Consider the following 25,120-nt stretch of genomic DNA (forward strand, 5'->3'; position numbering starts at 1 on the left):
CGTTCTGTGTTGCTTTCCTTTCCCTGAAGCAGTACCTGTAATTCTGGTCTGGCTCTGTATCTCAAAATAAAGCTGCAGGGGGGAAATAAGGTGAGTGAGTTGGTGTGAAAATTACCTGTCAAAACAGTCCTTGGGATGCCAGTCATCCTCATCAGCTGGTGTGTTGGGACAAGGCACCGAGACACAGCTCTCTTTGCACAAATGAAAAAAGTTAACTTCACAAAGAACTACACAATAGCTTCTTACAGCTTGTGCTGCAAAGGTGTATACTCACACTTGAGTGTAAATTGCCCCTGCTGCCAGTCCTGCTGTCATCCTCAGTGCCTTCATTTGTGCTGGAAGGACACAGTGTGGAGCTGCTCAGATGTGCAGCAGTTCCTGTAGCTGCTTAATTTAATTAATGTGCCTAATTGTGGAGTCCAAAGCTTTCTTGACAATTAGATCATAGAATCACAGGACGGTTTGGGTTGGAAGGCAGCTTTGAGACCATCTCGTCCCAACCCCCTGCTGTATGCAGGGACACCTCCCATAGCCCAGGTTGCTCACAGCCCCATCCAGCCTGGCCTCGAGTGCTTCCAGGCAGGGGGCATCCACAGCCTCACCAGGCAGCCTGTGCCAGTGTCCCACAGCCTCACAGTGAAGAATTTCTTCCTGATACCTAGTCTAAATCTACGTTCTTCCAGTTTAAAGCCATTTCCCCTCACCCTGTCACTACCTGCCCTTATAAAAAGTCTCTCCCCAGCTTTTCTGTAGGCCCTTCAGGTCCTGGAAGGGCTGTAATGTCTCCCCAGAACCTTTTCTTTTCCAGGCTGCACAGCCCCAGCTCTCAGCCTGTCCTCGTAGTGGAGGTGCTCCATCCTCTGATCATCTTCATGGCCTGCAACAACTCCACGTCCTTCTTGTGCTGAGGGCTCCAGAACTGGACGCAGAACTTCAGGTGGGATCTCGCAAGAGCAGAGGGACAGAATCACTTCCCTCTCCCTGCTGGTCACTTCTCTTGATGCAGCCCAGCATTGGTTTGGCCTTCTGGGCTGCAAGCACACGTTGCTGGCTCATGCTGAATCTTTTATCCACCAACACTCTCTGCCCAACCTGCATCTGTGCTTGAGGTTGTCCCAACCCAGATGCAGGACCTTGCACCTGGTCTTGTTGAACTTCATGAAGTTGACATGGGCACACCTCTCAAGCCTGTCCAGATCCCTCTGGATGACGCCCTTTCCCTCAGCTGCACTCAGCTTGGTACCATCAGTAAAACTGCTGAGGGTGCGCTCGATCCCACTGTCCATGCTGCCTACAAAGATGGTAAATCACACCAGCCCCAGCACTGGTCTCTGAGGAACGCATTCATTACCAGTCTCCACTTGGACATTGAGCAATCGACCACAACTCTCTGAGTGCAACCATCCAGCCAATGCCATATCCAGCCAGTAGTGCTTCCATCACATCCATTTGTCTCCAATTTGGTGACCAGGCTGTCGTGCAGAACAGTGCCAAATGATTTGCACAGGTCCAAGCAGATGATGTCAGTTGCTCTTCCTTTATGCACTGATGCTGTAACTCTGTCATTAAAAGACTGACAAGTTTGCAGGCACGATTTCCTCTTGGCAAAGCCACATTGGTTACAACCAATCACCTCCTCTTCATTTTCTACGTGTTTCGGTGGGGCCTCCAGAAGGATCTTGCCAGGCACAGAGCTGACTGCAGTTCCCTGGATCATTCTTTTTCCCTTTCTCGAAGATGGAGATTTTGTTCCCCTTTTCCAATTGCTGGTAACTTCTCCAGATTGCCATGACTTTTCAAATATGATGGACAGCAGCTGGGCAGCTTCATTGCCAGCTCCCTCAGAACTCATTGGGTCCCGTGCACTTCTGCACCTTTATGTTCTTTAGATGGTCTTGAACCTTGTATGGGGCTGCTGAATCACGGCCTGAAGCTCTGATTGACCACTGAGGCGAGCAGTGAGTCAGCCAAGGAGCACAGGTGAAGGCAATTCAGCTGTGCTGCAGGAAGGGGTGGAGCCTGGCTGCACCTCTCCTGTGCCCATTGAAGAGCTGACCAACAGAGGGGAAGGGTCTCTGATGGAGAGTGCTCCTCTTGGCATCTTCTCAGCGAGCCCAAGACAAGGGTAAGCTTTCCATCCATTCTTCTTTTATTTGATCACCTGTTTAGCTTAACTTTCCTGTGTATTTCTTAATTATAATAACTGTATATTTATTGATTATACAAACCTCATCTCCGCTTACAGCAGCTCTGCCTTCTCCCAGTTCTTACCATTGCTTTCCACAGCTTGGGTAGTGTGGCACAGAGCCCTTGCCAGTGAGGCAAGGAAGTCATGGAGCACCTCCGCCACATCCCTCATGATCAGGGCTCGTTTCCTCCCAGAGAGAGCCCACATCCTCCCTGGCCTTCCTTTTATTGCTGATCCACCTTGATTACAAGAATTTCTTGTTCCCTTTGATGTCCCTGGCTAGATTTAGTTGCTTGGGTTTTGGCTTTCCTAGCCCAATCCTTGACTGCTTTGACAGCTCCTTTGTAATCCCCCCAGGCAATTCTGTTCCTTCTTCTACCCCCCATATTTGAGTGCAAGTCCAGGAGCTCCTCGTTGATCCACAGAAGCCTCCTGGTATCCTTGCCTGCATTCCTCTTTCTGGGGATGTGCCGCTTCTGGCCTTGGAGGAAATGGGCCTTGAATACCAGCCAGCTTCCTTGGGCTCCCCTTCCCTCCCATGCTTCCTCCCACATCTCCCTGCCAAGCGGTCCCCTGATGAGTTCAACTTTTGCTCTCCTGAAGCTCAGAGCAGCCCCTTGCTGTGCTCCCTCTTTGACACCCCGAGGATTCTGTACTCTGCCATTCGTCGACACTGCAGCCCAGGCTGCCCTGTGCTCCCTGTCACCCCGCAGCCCCCGCTTGGTGAGGACGGAATCCGGTACGGCGCCTTTCTTGTGGGTTCCTGTACTGCTGGGAAGAGGAACGTCTCAGCAGTGCGTTCCAGGACCCCCTGTGGCTGCTGGCACACTGCTGTGCCGTCCCTCCGGCTGACGGGGTGGTTGAAGCCCCCCACGAGGGCCGCATTTCGTGAACGTGAAGCTGTTCCCGTGTGTCCATAGAGGGCTCGGCGCTCCTGCCGGCGGGGCAGTTCGCAGCAGACCGCACTCCGGCGTTTCTTCCCTTTAGCCCCGACCCCTTCGCTCTCAGTCAGCTCCCCGTCCACCCCGGTGGAGCCCCGCGGACCGCAGCTGGCCGCCGGTAAGCAGCGTCGTGCCCCCCAACCCGTTCCTCCCGTTCCGCACCGCGGGCCGCAGCCGCCCCGCCGCGTCCCGGTGAGCCGCTGAGGCCGCAGCGCTGTGGCTTCGCGCGGTCGCGGCTCCTCCCGCTTCCCCCCGGTCGCCGTACGGCGTCGGGCCGAGTTACCGACGGTCCTCTCCTGCACGCGGCGCTCCCGGGTTGCGGTCCGGCCGTGCCCGACGTCAGCCCGCAGCGGGACGGGGCGAGAATCCCCCGCCCCGGAGACTCTGCGAAGCCCTCCCGGCCGAGCTGGAGGCTCGCTGCCGAAGGAGCCCCGGCAGAACGGAATCCCCGCGGCACCTGCCGCGGCCCAACGGCGCCGCTTCCCGAACCGCCCCCGGGTTTCGTCTCGGCCCCTTCTCTCCCCGGCCCTCCTACTGGGGTTACTGACGCTGCGACTCCTCGCGGCCCGTCGATGCGCGGAGCTGCGCGCCGTGCCGCCGTGGGCCCGGGGCGGTTCGGCGCTCCGGCGGGGCCGAGGTGCGGCGGCGCAGCCGTTGTTTCTCGCTGCCTGAGCGGTTCGCCGAACGAGGGGCGGACATCGCAGCGCCGCTCCGTGAGGCCTCCCTGCCCCCCCACCCCCACCGCGTTCGCTCCGCACCGCGCGCTGCCCGCACCCGTAATCCACTTCTTCCGATGGGCTCCACCGCGGCCGCTGCGCTTACGGCCGTTCCGTGCGTTTCGGTGGTACGGGAGCGTCCGCTCCTCCCCGCCCCGCTTCACCGCAGCCGCGTTTAGGAAGAAACCCGGCTCAGAAAATTGGAAACCACCGCGCTCCGCTCCACGACGGACGGCGGTGTTGGAGCCACGTGTGGCCGCACGCCGGCACCGTTAACTCCGCGTTCGTTCCCCCGCGTTTCCCGCCGACGTTTCGGCTGCCGACGTTTCCCGCACCGCACCGCCCCCTCGCCCGCTGCGGGTCGGGCTCAGCTCGGCGCCGCCTGGCGGGGCTCCATCTGTCCGTCTGTGCGTCCCTTCCATCCCCGCTGTGCGCCCCGGGCTGTCCGTCTGTCCGCGCTGTCCCGCCCTCCCAGCCGTTCCCACGGTTCCTAGCCATTTCAGCTGCCGAGAGCCGTTCCACCCCCCCCCCCCCGTTTATCCGCTCTCCGTTCCCTCCCCTTTCCATCTCCGTCATTCATTTCCAAATGCTTTCCCGTTTCCCGTTTGCCATTTTCTCTTTTCCCCACTTCCCCTCGCCCCCGTTTCTCTCCCTGCTGCTTCTCTCCCGTTCCCGTTTTCTCCCCGTGAGCCCATTTCTGTTTTCTCCCATTTCCCCGCTTTCCCCTTTCTCCCATTTCCCCCCATTTTCCCGTCTCATTTTCCCACTCCCCACCTAGCCCCTCCCTTTGCTTTCCCCCTCCTCCATTCACGTTCCCACTTTTCCTTTCCTTTCCTCTGCATCTTTTCCTTTTATGCCCTTTTCCCTTTATTTCCCCCACTTCCCACCGTTTCCCATTTTCCCCCTTCAGCCCCGCTCCATTTTCCCACTTTTCCATTCCCCACTTCCTCTTTTTGCCCCATTTTCCCGTTTCCCGGCATTCTGTCCCCCTCCCCACCCCCACCCCTTGCCATCGTTTCCTCCTTCCCCTCCCTTCCCCTTTAGCCGATTTCCCTTCAATTCCGACCTTCACCCCCCCCCCCCCCCCGCTCAGGGACGGCGCGATCCGTTGGGGATGTGGGTGGCTGGGGGGGGTCGGAGGCAGCAGCGCCCGGCGGGGGTGCGTTGGGGGTTTCTGCCGGGGCTCTGTTCCTCTCGCGGGTCCCTTTAAGCGGCGCTCAGCCCCGCGGCCCCCCCTTCCTCCCCTCGAGCAATTGGGGAAGCTGCCGCAGCGCTGGGGGGCCGCCCCACATCCGTAGGAAGCGAAACTGCCCCGCACCCAAGCGGCGGCGGTGCGGGGTCGTTCGTGCCCCCCCGGCGCTGCAGGCGGCCGCTGAGGACGCGGGAGGAGCCCCGGGGGGTTCAGCGCCGCACGTGTGGGCGCTCCCCCCCCCAGCTCCCGCGCCCCCCCAAAGCGGCCGTCGCCGGGAGCCCCCCAGAGCCCCGCATCCAACCCGGGACGCCCGGCGGCCCCTCTCCCCCAAACCGCCGGGGCTCTGCGCTCACTGGCGGGGCTGCGGGCTGGGGGTCCCAGAGCCCCCCAGCGCTGCTCCGCTCCCGTCGGGTCGGCCGCCACTCCGCTTCTGCCCCTTCGTTACCGAGCATCTCTCCTTTGGGCCGTTTCTGCCACTTTTGGACAACTTCTCCCCACGGGGACGCTGGGGACACTCGGGGAACTGAGGACGTGGGGCAGCTACAGGACAGCTATGGGGCAGTGCTATGGGGCGGCCGTGGGGCAGAGTTATGGAGCAGACCCATTTGGCTTTTGCCCTTTTTTGGCTCTCTCGGCCCTTCCCCGCCCCCTCTCCCCACTTCCGCCCCCCACGGCCGCGCGTGGGCTGTGGGTGTGGGGCAGCCCCCTCTATTCCCCGCCATGGGGCCGTGGGTGCTGCTGCTGCTCGGCGCAGGTCTGGGGCCGAACGCGGTGCTTTTGGGGCCGGGGGGGAAGTGGGGGGTGTGGAGGGAGAGACCCCGGCGGGGAGGGGGAGTCTGAAGGGCTGAGGGGACAGATGGGGGAGAACCCCAAAATGCCCCCAATCCCCAACCCGCGTTTTCCCTCTGACGGCGGCATCCCTGGGCCCCACTGCCCCACAGCCCTTCAACCCCACAGAGATACTGGGGCCGCTGGGGACACGTTGGGATGGGGGCGTGGGGATGGGGGGGAGCGTGGGGGTGTGAGGAGAAATGGGGGACGGTGTGACAGTGGAGGGATGTGGGGACATGGAGAGGTCCTGGGGGACAGTGGGGATGTGGGGCAGCTGTGGGGCAGCATTGCAGTGCCACAGCGGGCAGCTCTCTCACGTTCACCCATTTCTTCCCAGTTCCGTTCCTCATTCTGCCCATTTCTGCTTCCGTTCCTCACCCATTCCGCTCCCATTTCACACTTTGCTGCCCACTATTTCTCCCCATTTCTGCTCATTATTTCTTCCCATTTCTGCCCATTTTTGCCTATTTCTTGCTGCCCGTTCCCTGGTGTTCCATTCCTCCCATTCTGTGCCACTGTTTCGGACCATTTCTCTCAGTGTTATTCCATTTCTTTTCACATCTTCTGCCCAATCCAATTCCCTCCCATTCTGACAATTCCTGCTCCTTTTTGCCCATTTCTTCTGCTTTTTGCCATTTTTCTCTTTTTTGCCCATTTCTGCCTCCTCCTCCCTCTGTCCATTCCGTCCCTCTCTCCCCATTTCTGCACGTTTCTCCTTTTTCCCCATTTCCACCCATTCCCTTTCAGGTCTTTTCCTGCCCGTTCCCCCCATTGCAGTTCCCCCTCCTGTCCATTTCTTTCCATTTCCCCCTTTTCTCCCCATTTCCTTCCATTCCTTTCCCTCTTTACCGATTTCTGCCCCTTTCCCCCCGAGCCCCAACCCGGGACCCCCAACCCATTGGGGCAGTGGGGCTCTGAGCTCAAAAGGGTCTGGGGGGTCCCAGAGCCCCCAGTGCTGCTCCACCCCACTCTCTCCATCCCACTCCGGTCCCATCAGTTTGGTCCCGTTTCCCTTTGGGTCCATCCCCATTCCTGCCCATTTCTGAGCACCGCTCTCCGTTTGGTGCCATTTCTGTCACTTCTGGTCATCTTTGCCCATGGGGACACTGGGGCCACTGGGGGAACTGAGGGCATGGAGGCATGGGGTGTGGAACTGGGAATGCAGGGCAGTGCTATGGGGCAGCACTATGGGGCAGTGCAGCAGGACAGCTATGGGGCAGTGCTATGGGGCGGCCGTGGGGCAGAGTTATGGAGCAGACCCATTTGGCTTTTGCCCTTTTTTGGCTCTCTTGGCCCTTCCCCGCCCCCTCTCCCCACTTCCGCCCCCCACGGCCGCGCGTGGGCTGTGGGTGTGGGGCAGCCCCCTCTATTCCCCGCCATGGGGCCGTGGGTGCTGCTGCTGCTCGGCGCAGGTCTGGGGCCGAACGCGGTGCTTTTGGGGCCGGGGGGGAAGTGGGGGGTGTGGAGGGAGAGACCCCGGCGGGGAGGGGGAGTCTGAAGGGCTGAGGGGACAGATGGGGGAGAACCCCAAAATGCCCCCAATCCCCAACCCGCGTTTTCCCTCTGACGGCGGCACCCCTGGGCCCCACTGCCCCACAGCCCTTCAACCCCACAGAGATACTGGGGCCGCTGGGGACACGTCGGGATGGGGCGCGTGGGGATGGGGGGGAGCGTGGGGGTGTGAGGAGAAATGGGGGACGGTGTGACAGTGGAGGGATGTGGGGACATGGGGGGACATTGGAGGTCAGTGGAGATATGGGGGCACAAGGAGCAATATGGGAATGTGAGGGGTAGGGTGGCATGGCGGTGTTACTGGGATGTGGGGTGATGAGGGGGGATATATGGGGATGGGGAAAACTTGGGCACATTGGGGACACATGGGGACATTGGGGACATGCGGACATACAGGGGATTTGAGGATGTGGGGGCACATGGAGGGGTGGAGGGACGTGGAGGACACAGGGATGGTGGAGGACATGGGGACATTTGGGGACAGTGGGGAACATGGGGGTGCCTGTGTGGCTTTGTGGGATCTGTGGGGCTCTATGGGATTCTGTGAGTTCTATGAGGCTTTGTGGGATTCTTTGGGACTTAATGGGGCTCTATGGGGTCTGTGGGGCTCTGTGGGGTCTACAGAGCTCTATGGGGCAATATGGACTCTGTGGAGGCTATGGGCTGTATGGGTCCCCATGGGTGTCCTCCACCCCACAGCTCTGCCCCACAGCTGCAGCTCTGCCCTCGACGTGGACTCTGCTGTGGCCTTTGAGGGTCCTGGTTCCTTCGGCCTCAGTGTGGCACAGAGCGATGATGGGTATGGAGCTGCCCCACAGCTTGTGGGGCCTCCCCATGGATTCCGTGGGGCACCCCACAGAATACATGGGGTGCCCCATAGAATATTTGGGGTGGCTCACGGAATGTATTGGGTGGTTCATGAGGCAAATGGGAGCCCACTGTGGTATCTATAGGGCACCCCACAGAAATCTATGGGGCACCCCATGGAACTTAGAGGGTGACTTACAGAAGCTGTGCGGCACTCTACATAATCTGTGGGATGCTCTGGAGAATCTGTGTAGTGCCCCACTGAATTTTGAGATGCCCCACAGAGTCTGTGCGGTGCCCCATGGAAGCTATAGGGTGCCAGTGTGATCTATGGGGCAGCCCACATAACCTATGGGCTCCCTACTGACTCTATGACTGCCCCACAGAATCGATGGGGGACCCTGTGGGAATCTACGGTTACCCTACTGAATCCATCCGGCCCCCCAAGTAATCTAGGGCTGCCCCATGGAATCTGTGGGACACTCCACTGAATCTGTAGGGTGGTCTGTTTAATCTGTGCAGTGCCCCACTGAATTTAGTGGTGCCCCATGGAACCTATGGAGTGCCCCATATGTCCTAGGGGACTCCTTGCTGACTCTATGATTGCCCCACATAGTCTGTGGGGACCCAGTGTAATCTATGTAGTGCCCCATAGAATTGAAGGGGTATCTGTGGGTCACCCTGTGGGATCTATGGAGCACCCCACTGAACCCCACATCCCGCCATCACAGGGTGCTGGTTGGGGCTCCCCTGGACTTGGGGGGCCGAGGCCGTGTCTATCGATGCCGCGTGGGGGAGAAGAGTTGCAGGGATGCAGACGTTGGTGGTGAGAGCTATGGGGCAGCCCCACACATGCGGGGCACATGGGGTGGTGTGTGGCTGCCTCTCATGTGTGTCCCATGGGGAGTTGTGGGGTGGACTGGGGAAGGGGGGAAGGATGTGGGGCAGCCACAATATGTGGAACTGAATGGGGAGTTTGTGGGGTAGCCTCACATGTGTGGGGCAGCCCCAAATGTGCGAGTCCTGTGGGAGTTGTGGGGCAGTACTATATGTGGACCTTAATGGGATGTTATGGGGCAGCCTTGATGTATGGGTCTGTGCGGGAAGTTGTGGGGTGGCCTCAATGTATGAGTCCTACGGGCAGTTATCAGGCAGATCAGAGGGGGTCCCAATGGGAGGTTATGGGGCATGGGGTGGTGTGGTGCTGCCTCACGTGAGTCCTTTGGCAAGTTTTGGGGCTGCTCCACAAGTGTGGGTGCTATGGGGTTCCCTGCCCCACAGACCCCCCGGATATGGGTCCCACGGCACTGGGAATGTCCATGGCTGCCAACGGATCCCAGCTCCTGGTGGGTACTATGGGGTGCTGTGGGACTCTCACGGGTCTACAGTGTCTGTCAGGCTCTGTATGCTTTATGTCTCTGTGGGGTGCTATGGGTCACTGTGTTGTCTAGGGGTCTGCTGGGCTCTATGGGTTCTATGGGGCTCTGTGGGTCTCTATGGGGTGCTATGGAGCTCTGTGGGTCTCTGTGGGGTATTGTGGGTTACTATGGGGTCCATGGGGGTCTGTTGAGCCCAATGGGTTCTATGGGGCTTTGTGTGTCTCTGTGGGTCACTGTGGGTCTGTGTGGGGTACTGTTGGTCTCTATGGGATGCTGTGGGTCACTATGGTTCTCTGTGGGGCACTATGGATCTCTCTGAGGCTCTATGGGATGCTCTGGGGGTTCTATGGGGCACTGTGGGTCTCTCTGGAGTGCTATGGGTCACTGTGTATCTCTATGGGCTGCTATGGGGTGCAGGCCTGTGGCCCCATGGCGCAGCGGACGTGTGGGGAGAATGCGGAGGTTCCAGGATTCTGCTTCCTCCTCTTCTCGGGCCGCTCCCTAACGACCACCCCAAGAGGTATGGGGCACATGGGGGGCAGCAGTGGGGCAGAGGGGCTCTGTGGGGTGGAGAAGACCTAGTGCCATTGTCCGTGGGTTCTGTGGGGCAGATATAGGATCTATGGGGCGGACGCGAGGCAGAAAAGATCCAACGCTATTGTCAATGGGATCTGTGGGGCAAAGAAGACTCAGTGTTGGGTTCAATAGGATCCATGGGTGGGGATGGGTTGGATGAGACTCACCCGAACTGCCTGCTCCGCCCCACTGCCTGCCCCACAGCTTGCCCCACATCGGCCTCCGACATCGTGTTCCTGATGGACGGCTCTGGCAGCGTGGCACGGTTTGACTTCAACCGGATGAAGATATTTGTCATCGAAATCATCAAACGCTTCCGTGGGACCAACACCCGCGTGCGTGACACACGGTGCTATGGGGCTGCCCCACAGCGGGGCCTTAGCCGATGGCCTGCCTCTATGGCTGCCCCACAGAATCTATGGGGCGCTCCATAGAATCCACGCATTACCCGAGTGAATCTCTGGGGCGCCCCATGGAACGTATTGTATCAGTGCCCCACACAATCTATGGGGCACCCAGACTCAACTCGGAGCTGCCCGACATCACTTGTGGGGCATCCCGCTGAATTTGGAGCTGCCCCATAGAATTTATGGGTGTCCCACTGAATCTATGGTTGCCCCACATAATATATGGGGCACCTGGTGTAATGTGTGGGGCTCTGTAGGGCCTTATGGAGTGCTGTGGGGCCCTATGGGGCTCTGGGTTTCTGTGGGATGCTGTGAGACTGCGGGGTTCTGTGGAGCTCTGTGGGGCACTACTGGATGCTGAGGGATGCTGTGGAGCTCTGTGTGGTCCGTGGGGCTCTGTGGGCTCTATGGGTGTGGGGCTGTAGGGGCTGGCTGGTGGGGCTGTGTGGGGACTCAGTGGGGCTGTGTGGGGCTGTGTGGGGTTCTGTGGGGCTGTGTGGGGCTGTGTGGGGTTCTGTGGGGTCTGTGTGGGCTGTGTGGGGCTGTGTGGCTCCTCTGTGGCTCTGGGCGCGGTGCTATGGGTGCCGTGGCCGCGCCCCGCAGTTCGCAGTGGTGCAGTTCTCCACCGGCGTGCAGCCGCACGTGGGTTTCTCCGACTTCGACCGCTTGCCGGCGGAGGATCTGGAGCGGCTGGTGCTGGGGGTGAAGCAGAGCAACGGCGTCACGCAGACCGCCACCGCCATCCGCACCGTGCTGTGCGTCCCGCCCCGCCCCGCCCCGCCCCGCCCCGCCCCGCCCCGCCCGCCGTTCGCCCGGCGCTGACGCCGCTGTGCGCAGGACGCGGGTGTTCACGGGGAGCCGCGCGGGGGCCAACAAAGTGCTGATCGTGGTGACGGACGGACAGAAGTACGGCGATGAGCTGCAATACAGCGATGTCATCCCGGAGGCTGAGCGCGCCGAGGTCGTCCGCTACGCCATCGGGGTGAGCCGGGCCGCAGGGCTCCCCCGGCCCCACACGGCTCCCCCGGCCCCACGCGTCACCCCGCATCCCTCCCAGACCCCAAATTCCTCCGCGTTCCTCCAAATCCTCCCCCAAATCCATCCTCAAAATGCCCCAAATTCCTCCGCGTTCTCCTCAAAGTCCTTCCCCAAAGCACCCAAATTCCTGCAAATTCTCCCCAAAATCATCCCCCCTAAATCCTAAATTCATCTCCGAAGCTCCAAAATTCCTCTCCCAAAATTCACCCCTCAAAACCCTCAAACCACGAAATCCATCTCCCAAACCCAATCCCCCAAAACTCCCAAATCCGAAGTTTGCCCCCAAACCCCAATTCCCTCACACCTCCCCCACAAAAAAAAACCAAAAATCCCAAATCCACCCAATCCCCCATCTCCACAACTCCTTCCCCTAACGAATTCCCAAAACCAGACCCATCCCCCAAACCCCCAATTCTCCACAAATTCTCCCCAGCTCCTGCCCAAAGCCTGGCCACAAAGCTCCCACCCTCTCACCCCCTCACCCCCACACTGCCATGAGCTGCCCCCCATAACTCCACATCCACCCAAAGGCCCCAGTTCTGCTCATTCCCCCCAAACCGTCCCCAAAACCCCTCCCCCCAAAACCCCAAACACCAAATTCATCACCCAAACCCCACATTCCCCCCAGTTCTCCACCAAACCCTCCCCAGAAATTCACGAGCCCCAAATTCATCCCCCAAACCTCTAAATTGTCCCCAAATCGTAACCCAAATCCCTCCCTCCAGAAAACCCCAACTCCAATCTCCAAACCCCAAATTCCCCCAAATCCTCCCCAAGAATTGTGGGGCTCTATAGGGGTTTGTGAGTCTCTAAGGGCTCTGTGGGGTGTTATGAGGCTCTATGGGGTCTGTTGGGCACTATGGGATGCTATGGGGTGCTGTGGGATCTAGGGGGCTCTATGGGGTCCAATAGCCATGGGGGCACCTGAGGGACATCGGGGGACACCGAGAGCATTGGGGACGTGGGGCTTCACACCCCTTCATTGGGGACACTGAGAGGACAGTGAGAGGCTGGGGACATGGAGGTGCCACCAGGAATGTAGGACAGTGAGAAGAGTGGGGACACAGAGTGCCGGGACACCGAGAGTGCAGGGTGTTGACACTCCTGGCGTTGACACCAGGAGTGCTGGGGACAGCAAGGGACACGGAGAGTCTGGGTGCATCAAGGGTCGGGGACATTAAGTGACATCAGGAGTGCTGGGGCACCAAGAACACTGGGGGACTCCCAGGTGAGATTGAGGCCATGGGGACACGGAGGTGACACAGAATGTGGGGGGCATCACGAGTGTCATGGCCACCTCGTGCTGGGGTGACACCAAGAGCACGGGGAACACCGAGTGTGATGTCAAGTTCTGGGGATGCCAAGAGGGTTGGGACACCTAGAACGCTGCGGGCACCGCGAGCTTTGAGACACCTAGAACGTGGGGAGCAGCAGGGGCAGTGGGACACCCAGAACTCGGGGACAGCCGGGTGACACCGAGATGGCAGGGACACTGTGAGCGACAGGGACGTCCCCGCAGGTGGGCAGCGCCTTCAAGGACTCCAAGGCAGCCGCAGAGCTGCAGACCATTGCCTCGGCCCCCCCCGAGGCACACGTCTTCCGTGTGGACAACTTCGAGGCGCTGCGAGGAATCCAGGAGCAGCTGCAGGAGAAGATCTTCGCCATCGAAGGTACGGCCCCGTAGGGCGGCCCCGTGGGGGTGCTGGGGGCCCACCTCACCCCACGATGCCCCCAGGGACCCGCCCAGCCTTCGGGAGCTCCTTCCAACTGGAGATGGCCCAGGAGGGCTTCAGCACTCTGCTCACCCCCGTGAGTCCCCACTGCCACCCCACGGCTCTGCACCCATCCATGCAGACCCAAAACCCATCGGAACCCCATACAACCCCATAGAACCCTCAGATCCCCATAGGCCCCATAGCACCCCATAGAGACCCCATAGAGCCCACAGAGCCCCATAGAGCCTACAGAGCCCCATAGAACCCATAGAATCTTCAGATCCCCATAGGCCCGATAGCACCCCATAAAGACAAGCCCATAGAGCCCCATAGAGCTCCACAGACCCACAGAGACCCACCAGATGCCCCCAAACCCACCAGAATTCCCCAGGACCTCCTCAACCCCCTACAGACACCCCCTAAACCCATCTGAGATCCTCAGAGCCCCATCCCACCCAGCTCAGCCCCCTGCCCCCCCACAACCTCCCTGCTGCAGGAGGGGGCGGTGCTGGGAGCAGTGGGCGCCTATGACTGGGCCGGAGGGGTCTTCGTCTATGGGGCTGATGGGAAGGTCGCCTTCGTCAATGCATCCGAAGGGGACGGGGGTATGAGCGACGCATACTTGGGTGAGGGCCTGGGGGTCCTGGGCTCTTCAGGGGGTCTTTGGGTTGGTGGTCATCCCCACGGGGGTCTTGGCATCCTCATGGGGGTCTCTTGGTTGAGGGCATCCCCGTGGGGATGTTGGAGTCCTCACGATGGTCAAAGGGGTAGTGGGCTACCCTCGGGGGTTTTGGGGTCGGTGGGTGTGTCCCCACTTGGGTCATGGAGATAGTGGGGTTCTCACGGGGATGATGGGGATGGTGGTGATCCCATGGGGCTAATGGAGTTTTGTGGAGGTCCTGGGGTCTTCACGGGGGTCTTGGGGCCCTTGTGATGGTCCAAGAGATGATGGAGTCCCCATAGAGACAGATTTGTCCCTGTGTGTGGTGTGGTGATGATCCTATGGGGGTCCCGGAGCTGTGGATGTCCCCATGCCCCCACGAGGAGTTGTGGGGCCAACCCCCGCCATGGGTCCAACCCGCCGCCCCTCTGCCCGCAGGTTACGCCACTGAGTCTCTGTCCCTGGGGGGGCTCCGGGCACTGGTGCTGGGGGCCCCCGATATCGCCACGTGGGCCGCCTGCTCCTCTTCGTGCTCCACCGTGGGGGGAAGTGGGAGCTGCGCTCTGATGCCATGGGGCGGCAGGTGATGGTGGGGGAATGTGTGGGGCACAGCATGGGGTGGGAGGAGCCCCGGGGCTGACACTGTCACCCACAGGTGGGCTCCTACTTTGGGGCAGCGCTCTGCGCTCTGGAGGGATCAGGGGATGGCGTGGCACTGCTGGTGGGGGTCCCCATGTTCTATGGGGACGGCACTGGGGGACGCGTGGAGGTCTGCATGGTGCTGCCGCAGGTATGGACCACCAGCACGGCCCCGTGGTGCTCAGCGCGACCCCACCCCAATAAGGCAACTGCAAACCAGCCCCAGTCCAACCAACCCCTATCCGAACTGCATCCCCATCCCTATCCCCACACCCATCCCATCCTCACCCCCATCCCATCCTCACCCCCATCCCTATCCCCATCCCTGTCTTCATCCCGTTCCCATCCCCATTCCCGTCCCAACCTGACCCCACCTCTCCCCTCGCCCCCCATGTGTTGCTCGCTGTAGGGCCGTGCGCTGCGGTGCCATCGGATGCTGCGGGGTCAGGCCGGACACCCGCTGGGGCGCTTTGGGGCCAGCATTGCTCGCCTTGGGGACATCGACGGGGACGGACTGCACGATGTGGCCGTGGGTGCTCCCATGGAGGATGATGAGCGCGGTGCCGTCTACATCTTCCGTGGGGAGAAGGGCGGTGTCGGTGACCACTACAGCCAGGTGGGACCGCCCCACTGAGACCCACCGAACCCCATAGCGTCCCATAGATCCCAAAGAGCCCATAGGGCCCTTCAGAGCCCACAGAGCCCCACAGACACCACAGTGCCTCCAGGTCCCACAGACTCCACAGTGCCCAGCTGCCACTTGGAGGCTTGGGTGCTGCGCTCCGTCCCGGTTCTGAGGAGGTCCCTCAGAACCACCCATGTGTGGTTCCGTCTCCCACAGCGCATTGCAGGCTCCATATTCCACAGTGCCCCACAGCACTTTGGGCAGGCGCTGAGTGGGGGGCGCGACCTGACTGGGGACAGACTGCCGGATGTGGCCGTGGGCGCACGGGGACAGGTCCTGCTGCTCAGGTGGGAGTGACGCACCGGCGCCCCATCGCCAATCCCAACCCCACACATCCCCAACTCAAATAACCCATCCCCATACCATTCCCATCTCCAACCCTAATCCCAACCAAACACCAGCCTAACCCAACTTCATCCCCAAACTCAACCCAACCCCAATCGCCATCCCCACCCCCATCTCCATCTCCATACCCATTCCCGTTCCCAACCTCGCCCCACCCCACGTTCTCCCCTCCCCATGCCGCCGCCCCACAGGTCCCCACCCCTGCTGAAGATTGAGGTGACGGTGACCTTCAGTCCCCCGGAAATCCCAACATCCGCCCTCGACTGCCACCGGGCAGAGGAGGAGGAGCTGAGCGCCGCTGGGGCTGCGGCGGTCGCCACAGCCGAAGTCTGCTTTGTCGGCACCAAGAAGAGCCGCGACAGCTTAGGTGAGAGCGCGGGGTGCGGGGCCGTGCCCCAGGGGCGGGCCTCCAGCCATCGGCCACCCGCGGGACCTCCCCAGCCCTCCGGGTTCCCTCGGGACCCTTCGAGTCCCGTAGGCGCTCCCCGGCCCGTCCCAGACGGCCTCGCACCCATCGAGCCCCGTGGCACCTCCCCAACCACCTCCCGACGCCCCCCGACCCACCGGGCCTCACAGCGCCCCGTAGAGCCCCGCGGCGCCACGTCCTGCCGCCCCCCAGGTTCCCTCGGCGCCGCCCTCCGCTACCGGCTGGAGTTGGACCCCGGCCGCGCCGCGCGCGCCGTCTTCTTGCCGGGCGCCGCCAGGAGCAACGGGACCGCGCACGTGGGCGAGGGGCTCCGCTGCCAGACCTTCCCCGTCGCTCTGGCGGTGCGTGCGGCGCGGGCGCAGACGCTGGGGGTGCGGAGCTGCCCCGCGCGGGGCCGCCGCCGCCACGGGCGCTGTCTGTGGGTCCCCAGGGCTGCCCGGCGGACACGCTGAGCCCCGTGGTGCTGCGGGTGGCCTTCGAAGCGCGCGGGGACGCGCTGCAGCACGCGCAGGGGCTGCGCGTGGCGCTCAGCCGCGACACGCAGTGGGCCGTCACCGCCGCGGTAGGGGCACGGGGGGCTGGGGTGGGCGGGGGGTTGGGGATGTGGGGGGGGAGGTGGGGTGGGGGTCTGGGTGGGTGAGGGGGTCGGGAATTGTTAGGAAACATTTGGAAGGAAACATTGGGAGGGATGGAGCGATGCGGTGGGCGCCTGGAGAAGATGGGACAGACGGATGGGATGGGATGGGATGGGATGGGATGGGATGGGATGGGATGGGATGGGATGGGATGGGATGGGATGGAAGTGTGGGGTGCATGAAGAGGGTGTGATGGGAGGGAGGCACAGGATGGAGGTGGTTGCGGTGGGAATTTAGGAGCGTGGATGGAGGAATGGGATGGGATTAGAGGAACGGGATGGGTGTGTAGGGTGGGTGGAGAACGTGGGATGGGAATTGGTATGGGGATGGGATGGGAGAGATGGATGGGGATGGAGCTGATGAGGTGGATGGGATGGAATGATTGGGGTGAGTGGAGAAGGGATGGAAATTTGGGATGGACATTGGGATGGATGGAGATATAGGATGGATGTAAAAGTTGGGTTGGAAACGTGGGGTGCATGGAGAGACAGGATGGAGATGTGGGGGGATGGAGCAGAATGGATGCAGTTGGGGCGTGCACTGGGAGGTTGGGATGGAGGCCTGTGTGCCGGCCCCCAGCTGCCCTTCGAGAAGAACTGTGGTGAGGACAACCAGTGTGTGCCCGACCTCCGTGTGGCCCTCAGCTTCTCAGGGTATGTTCCCCCCATGGCCTCACCTCATGCGGGGCACCCTACCTCCCCGCCCCACACCCACTGCCGCCGCCCCATAGGCTGGAGGAGCTGGTGGTGGGCACCACTGAGGACATCACCGTCACTGTCACCGTGCACAACGTCGGGGAGGATGCCTATGGGGCCCAGGTGGAGCTGCAGCACCCCAAGGCGCTCTCCTACCGCAAGGCCACCGCGCTGCAGGTGCCCACAGGGAATGGGGGAACTGCCACCCCACAGGGGCTGCCCCATGTTCCCCCAGTTCCCCCAGAGCCCCTCCAGATGCTCTCAGGACCCCCAAAATCCCATCCCGGTGTTCTCAAGACCCCATAGATGTCGTTATGGCACCCAAACCTCCATCCAGATGCCCTCAAGATCCTCGCATCCTCTACAGATGTCCCCAAGACCTCAAATCTTCTCAAGTTGCTATGGAATCCTGCACGAACCCATACCCCAAACCCATTTCATATGCCCTCAAGAGTACAAACCTCATCTAGCTGACCTCAATCCCATCCAGAGGCCCTCAAGACCACAGAGAATCCCGTGTGTCCCCAAAACACCAAACCCCAATCAGATGACCCCAAACCTCCTTCCCTCACCCCCAGACCCCACCCCAAGTCCCTCCACACCCCCCCACAGCTGACCCTGTGCTCCACAGCCCCACCGCAGGTCCCTGGCACAGCACTGCAGCTCAGTGTCTCCAGGAGGTGGGCACATCCGCTGCAACATCAGCCACCCCGTGCTGTGGGCCGGCCAGCAGGTGGGCTGCTATGGGGCACTGTGGGGCTCTGTGAGGTGCTGTGGGGCTCTGTGGGCTGCTATGGGGCACTGTGGGGTGCTATGGGGCTCTATGGGGTGCTATGGGCTCTGTGGGGCTCTATGGGGGTCTGTGAGTCTCTAAGGACTCTGTGGGGTGTTATGAGGCTCTGTGGGCTCTACGAGATGCTATGGGGTGCTGTGGAGAGCTATGGGTGCTTTGGGCTCTATGGCAGTTTACGAAGCTCTAAGGGCTCCGTGAGGTGCTATGGGAAGCTATGAGACTGCACGGGCTCTGTGGGGCACTATGTGCTTTATGGGGCTCTATAGGGCTTTATGGGGTTCTGTGGGGTGCTATGGGCCCTGTGGAGTTCCATGGGACTCTGTGGGGCCCCATGGGGTGCTATGGGGCTGAGCCCCACATCCTGTGCCCCCCAGCTCGTGTTCGCTGTCACCATGGATGTGCCCCACGAGGCTGAGCTGGGGGACAGAGCAGAGGTGGTGGCATTGGCCAGCAGGTGGGTGACACTGCAGCATCACACTGACACCACACGCCATGGGTGGCACTGTGGTGCTGTGTGGGGCTGTGACATTGTGACATGGTGTGACATGGTGTGACATTGGGTGACAGTGTGACATGGTGACACCATGTGATGCTGTGTGACATGGTGTGACGTGTGAGAATTTGATAGAGGGTGACACGGTGTGATACTGTGACACTAACATTGTGCTATGTGACACTGTGATGTGGTGGTTCCTTTGATGTTGTGTGACACTGTGACGTGGGGTGACACCGTGGAACTGACATGAGGTGACATGGTTAGTGACGCAGTGATGTGCCGTGGTGTGACATGGCGTGAGTGACATGGGTGGCAGTGTGTGACACAGTGTGACCTTACGTGGGGTGGTGACAGTGACACTGAGTCTGTGTGATGCTGTGTGACGCTGCGTGACACTGTGTGACGTGACGGGATGCTGTGTGACTGACAGTGGGTGACACGGGGTGAGATGGTGACACTGTGAGGCTGACACGGCGATGCAGTGTGAGCCCACGTGTCCCGCTGTCCCCGCAGCGTCCCCCCACCCGTGAGCTCCCCTCAGGCGCGTGCTGAGCTCCCAGTGCTGTACAGCGTTGTGCTGCTGCTCACCAGGTGGGCCCCCCCCACGTGCCCCACATCCCTACAGTGCTGCCGCCCCACATCCCTGTGGGCGTCCCTGTCACCCGATGTCCCTACGGCTGTCCTCACGACCCGACGTGCCACGTCCCTACGGACAAGGGATGTCCCTGTGGGTCCCCCAGCGTCCCCAAATCTCCGCGGACGTCCCCACATCCCCACACGTTCCCCGGACGCCCCCACGCCCCGCCATCCCCCGCGGTTATCCCACATCCCCGCGGCGCCCGGCTGCACCCGTGACTCGCTGTTCTGTCCCCACGCTGTCCCCACACTCCCCCGTGACGCGTTGTCCCCCCGCTGTCCCCGCAGCTCGCCGTCTTCCACGCGCTCGGTGCCCGCAGGACAGACTGCGGTTCAGCACCGCTACCAGCTGGCAGCGCAGGGCGCGCGCCGCCCCCGCGGCAGCGCCACCATCCGGGTGCCCACGGCGCTGCGCGGCGCGAAGCTCTGGGAGGAGCTGCGGGTGAAGGGGCCGGAGGTGGGGGCGGGGCCGGGGCGGGCCGGGGTCAGCGGGGACGCGAAATCGAAGGTTGGCCGGAGGGCCCTGGGGACGCGCCGGAGCCCCGCAGACCTCATAGAGCCCCGGTGCCCCGCAGAGCCCCGCGGACCGCACAGAACCCCGTAGAGCGCACCGTCCTGTAGAGCCCTGCAGAGTCCCTCGGGCCCCGCGGGGCTGCACAGAACCCATAGAGCCCCATAGAGCTCCTTTGAGCTCATTGCCCCACGGACCCCGCTGTCCCGTAGCGTCCCTTTGGCTCCATTTGCCCCCATCGCCCCCCAGCACTACAGCTCTGCCCCCCACTCTGCAGGGGTCTCAGACCCCAATCCCCTCCTGGGGTCAGCAGGTTTGGGGTTGCCCTGGGGGCCTGGGTCCTGCTGTGGGGTGGGTGCTGCTATAGGGCCGGGTCCCGCTATTGGTCTGAGTTCTCCTATGGGTCTGGGGGCTCGCTGTGGGTCTGGAGATGCACGGGGATCTGCTGTGGGGCTTGGAGTTCATTATGGGTCTGGGTCCCACTATGGGGCCAGATTCCACCATGGGTTTGCATTCCTCTATGGGTCTGGGGATGCCCTATGGGGATGGGGTTCTTCTGTGGGGCTGGAGACACTTATGGGGCTGGGGGCTCACTATGGGTTTGGGGATCTTCTATGGAATTGAGTCCCACTGTGGGGCCAGGTTCTGCTACGGGTTTGGATTCTGCTATGGGTCTGGGGTTCTCCTATGGGGCTGGGGCTCTGCTTGTTGGGGGGTGGTGACACTTACAGGGATGGGGTTTTTCTATAGGGTTGGTGTTTTGCTATAGGGTCTGGTTTCACCTATGGGTACAGGTCCTGCTATAGGGCTGGATTTCTCTATGTGTCTGGGGTTCCCCTATGGGTTTGGGGGGTTCCCTTTGGGGCTGGGGGTCAGCTATGGGTCTAGAGGTTCTCTATGGGGCTGGGCCACATTGTGGAGATGGAGGCCTGCTATGGGGATATTTATAGGGCTCACTATGGGGCTGGGGATTCCCTATGGGTCTGAATCCTGCTTGGGCCTGGGAGCTCCCTTTGGGGCTGGAAGCTGCTGCTGATATGGGGCTAACTGTATGGGTGGGTCTGCTATGGGGCTGGGTATTTGCTCCAGGTGTGGGGGTCCCCTATGGGGCTGGGGGTTTCTTGCGGGTGTGGGGGCTCCTTATGGAGCTGGGGTTTTGAAATAGGGTCTACAGTTCTTCTATAGAGATGAAACCAGCTATGGGGGCTGTGCCCCACAGACCACTGACCCCACTGTGCCCCCCATTCTCCCACAGTTATGTGAGACTGCTCCATATTCCTCGGGGGTTCAAGACCCCACCTCCCTCTTGCGGCAGAACCCGGTGGTGGTGAGTGCCCCATAGCCCCACCCCCTTCTGTTGGCCACGCCCCTTTATTGGCCCCGCCCCACACCCCGCCTTCTCCGCATAACTCTGCCCTGCCATTGCCATGTAGTCCCGCCCTTTCCCATAGCCCCGCCCTCTTCCCTGGTCCCACTCCTTAGGCCCTTCACCCTTAACTACACAGCCCCGCCCTTTCCTGTATGCCCGCCCCTCCCCTGTAGCCACGCCCCTTCCCCATAACCCCACCCTATTTGCCCCACGCCCTGCCCCTTTCCTTGGCCGCCCCTTGCCGCCACACCCATGCCCTGTTCCTTTGCCCCCTTTGCAACCCCGCCCCCTTCCCTCGGCCCCGCCCCCCGGCCGCTCTCCACCAATAGAATTGCAGCGTGGCCACCTGCTTGGAGTGGCGCTGTCCGTGGGGCGACACGCTGCCCCCCGAGGGCGTGGAGTTCATCGTTGGGGGGCAGCTGCGGCGGAACTGGGTGCAGCAGGTGGGTAGGGGGCAATATGATGTGGGTGGGTATATGGGGGTATTTGGTGTGGGGCTGTGAGGCAACGGTGTTATGGGGTATATAATATGAGGCTGTGGGGAGATGTGGGGTGGGGTATTGGGGCTGTATGGTGGTGTGGGAAGTGCCATTGGGATCTATGGACTCCACGGGGTCCATGGGGTTTTTGTGTGGACCTGGGGGCGGCTGTGGGGATGGGAATGCGATGGAGACATGTGGAGTTGGAGGTGGTATGGAGCAGCCATGGGGCAGCTGTAGGACATGAGAATGCAATGGGGCTGGGGAAGTCTGTGGGGCTGCCATAGATCTGGGAGTGCTGTGGGGTGGCTGTGGGTCTGGAGAACTTTATTAGGTGAGATATATATGGGGGGATGTGGGACTGCTGCGGGGCTGGGATGTGCTATGGGGCTGTTATGGGGAGATGTGGTAGCAGCTGTGGGGCTGGCGAGTGCTGTGGGGCTGCAAAAGGGTTACTATGGGGCTGGAGAACGCTATCGTGTGGGTTGTGCTGCGGGGTCGAGGCTGCTATGGGACAGGTGTGGGGCAACCATGAGGCTGGGTGTGCTATGGGGCTGCGGGAGGAGTGGGGTGTTATGGGGTCTGCGAGGAGATGTGGTGGGAAATGGAGGGGGGCTGGGCGTGGTCATGGGGGAGCGTGGGCGGGGCCAGGGCTGTGGGTGGGGCCGTGGCGCAGTGCCATCCCTCCTCTCCTCTCCCCACAGCTGCCCCTCCCCCACGTGGAACTGCAGAGCTCCATTCAGCTGCAGCCTGAGGAGCGGCGCTACCGCAATGTGGGGCGGGACCGCCTGGAGGTGGGCGGGGCTTTGGGAGGGGGAACCCATTGAGCCCCATGGAGTGCATGGAGCCCTGCAGGCCCCACAGAACCCTATAAAGTCCATAGAGCCCCACGCACTGTGCTGAGCACGTGAAACCTCATAGAACCCATTGCCCCACAGAGCCCTATGGCACCCATAAACCCTAGGGAGCCCGCAGAACTCTGTAGACCCCATAGCACCCCATTGGGCACACAGAGCCCTATAGAACCCATAGCTCCTCACGGACCCCGTAGCGCCCTGTAGATCCCCGGAGCCTCATAGAGCCCGGTAGACCCCACAGACCCAATGAAGCCCCACAGTTCCCACCGAGCCCCACGAGAGCCCCTCGGAGCCCCCTGGCCCCGCCCCCCGCTGACCCCGCCCCGTCCCGCAGGTCCGCACGGAGCTCCGCCCCGCAGCTCCTCCGGTGCCGCTAGGCCCCACGCTGGGCGCGGTGGTGGCGGGGCTGCTGCTGGCGGCTGCGGCGGGAGCGGTGCTGCATAAGGTGAGGGCGGGGCTGCGCGGGGAGCAGCCTCTGCTAGGGAACTGGGGGGGGGGGGACGTGGGAGTGGGCGGGGCTTCCGGGAGACCCCGCCCACAGGGTCAGATGCTGATTCTGCCCCTTTCACTCCAGGTCGGCTTCTTCCGGCGGCACTACAAAGAGATGCGGGAGGGCGGGGCCGATGGGGGCGGGGCCGATGGGGGCGGGGCCGATGGGGGCGGGGGAGGAGCTCAGAAAGAATGAGGGGGTGGATGAGTGGTTGTGGGGCTGGAGAATGCTATGGGGCTGCTATGGAGAGATGTGCGGGTGCTACCTATGGGGCTGGTTGTGGGGCTGGAGAATGCCATGGGGCTGCTATGGGGAGATATGGGGCAGCAATGGGGCTGGTTGTGCTGTGGGGCTGGGGGGAGGAATGGGGCTGCTGTGGGGCAACTGTGGGGCTGAGGCTGCTATGGGGCTTGGGATTGCTTTGGGGCTGGGAGTGTTTTAGAGCCGCTATGGGGAGATATGGGGCAGTTGGGGGTCTTGGTGCAGGGCTGGAGCCTGCTGTAGGGCCGCCCCATTGCTCTGTCAGCAATAAATGTCACTGCCCCACAGTACTATGAGGCCAAGGAATTCTGTGGGGCTGGGGGTGAGTCCGTATGGGTCAGGGCAACAGGGACAGTCTGTATGGGTCAGGGCTCCCTGTGGGTCTTGGTGTCCCGCTGTGAGTCTGGCTACAGGGCCTATGGATCACACCTCACTATGGGTCACATCCTGCTATGGGTTGTGTTACGTGTCCTGCTATGGGGCAGGCCCACTCTGTGGGCTCCCCTATGGGTCATAGCTCTCCTGTGGGTCTGAGTCCCTCTATGGGTCTCACAATGGGTCAGATCCTGCTATGGGTCCCTCTGTGGATCAGAGCCCTTCTATGGGTCCCACTATGGGTCACACTATGGATCTGGATCTCTCTGTAGGTCCCCCCATAGGTCTCACTATGGGTCAGGGCTGTGCTATGGATCCTGCTATGGCTCAGACTGCATTATGGGTTAGATCCCATAGGATCCACATGTGTGACTGCCCTATAGCTTTCCCGTAGGACCCATACATATTCAGCTGTCCCACAACTTCCCTTTGGGACATATGTGGAACTTTCCACACTTTCCCATAGGACCCACACGTGGGGTTGCCTCACATCCTCCCTTGGGCACCACCTGTGGGCCTGCCCCATCTCTGCCCCACAGCTTCCCATTGAGTCCCACACATGGAGCTGCACCATAAGCTCCCATTGAGTCTCATACGTAGGGGGCTGTCTCACATCTACCCCACAACTTCCCACTGGGACCCGATATGGGGCAGCCACACAACCCCCCCATCCATCGCTATGGGACCCTTCCCCCCCCCCCAGGATCGTTTCTGTGGCGGGGTCCGTGGGAGCGGTCCCCCTAGGGGTCCTTGGGGGGGTCCTCCCCCGTTCTGGGATCCTTGGGGGGTTCCCATAGCTAACGGGATCCCTGGGGGGCGGTCCTCCCGTTTGGGGTTTCTTGGGGGGTCCCTATGGATATTGGGATCCGGCGGGGGTTGGCGGTCCTCCCCTATTTCGTTTTAGTACATACTGGGATCCAGGGGGAGGAGGAGTCTCTCATTGAGGTATTTTTGGGGGGGGCGTCCGTGAGGGTCCGGGGGATCTGCGAGTCCGCCCACCAGCACAGCCCCCCGGCGCGGCCTCACGGAGCTGCTGTGCCGGAGCGGTAGAGATTTGTGCTTACCTGGTATTTGTATGACTAGTGAAGCGTCGCAAAGAGTGTGAGCCTGCAGTGCTCAGCCAGTGAGGAACCAGGGCAGCAGATCGGCGTCGGGCAATAGGGGATACAAGATGTAACGCTGCTTTCTCGGGGCGCTGCTGCTTGCGGGACGCCGCCACTGCAATCGCAAATAAAATCTGCTTTATCAGAGAAACCATCCTGGAAAATTATTTGGGTATTTCCACCAGGAGGGAGTGTCGATGTGCCACAGGGGAGAAAGGCGCTGCGGAAGGACCTGGATGTCGGGACGGATGGGCTGAGGCTCACTGTATGAGTTTCAGTAGGGCTGAGTGTCGGGTGCTGCGTTCTGGTGACAACAGCCCCAGGCAACCCTACAGGCCTGGGGAGGAGTGGCTGGAAAACT

General features: G+C 61.4%; 1 protein-coding gene across 1 annotated transcript; it reads left to right on the forward strand.

Moving 5' to 3' along the window:
- The first annotated feature begins 7,131 nt into the window (after positions 1–7,131).
- Positions 7,132–24,910, forward strand: LOC104913516 (integrin alpha-D-like). Its single transcript, XM_085237109.1, is given in 30 exon segments — positions 7,132–7,280; positions 8,080–8,179; positions 8,919–9,013; positions 9,469–9,533; positions 9,984–10,086; positions 10,347–10,477; positions 11,153–11,304; positions 11,387–11,531; positions 13,107–13,257; positions 13,323–13,396; positions 13,799–13,928; positions 14,402–14,452; positions 14,455–14,546; positions 14,619–14,753; positions 15,012–15,218; positions 15,444–15,574; positions 15,824–15,999; positions 16,252–16,400; positions 16,490–16,621; positions 17,274–17,347; positions 17,425–17,566; positions 18,021–18,122; positions 18,557–18,636; positions 19,192–19,269; positions 19,603–19,822; positions 21,081–21,152; positions 21,524–21,637; positions 22,378–22,467; positions 22,865–22,975; positions 23,105–24,910. Coding segments are annotated over 30 exon segments (3,447 nt in total). The 5' UTR covers positions 7,132–7,246; the 3' UTR covers positions 23,216–24,910.
- The last annotated feature ends 210 nt before the right edge of the window (positions 24,911–25,120 follow it).

The sequence above is a fragment of the Meleagris gallopavo genome, chromosome 16, assembly GCF_905368555.1.
Source record: "Meleagris gallopavo chromosome 16, MGAL_WU_HG_1.1, whole genome shotgun sequence".
Taxonomy (NCBI): Eukaryota; Metazoa; Chordata; class Aves; order Galliformes; family Phasianidae; genus Meleagris; species Meleagris gallopavo.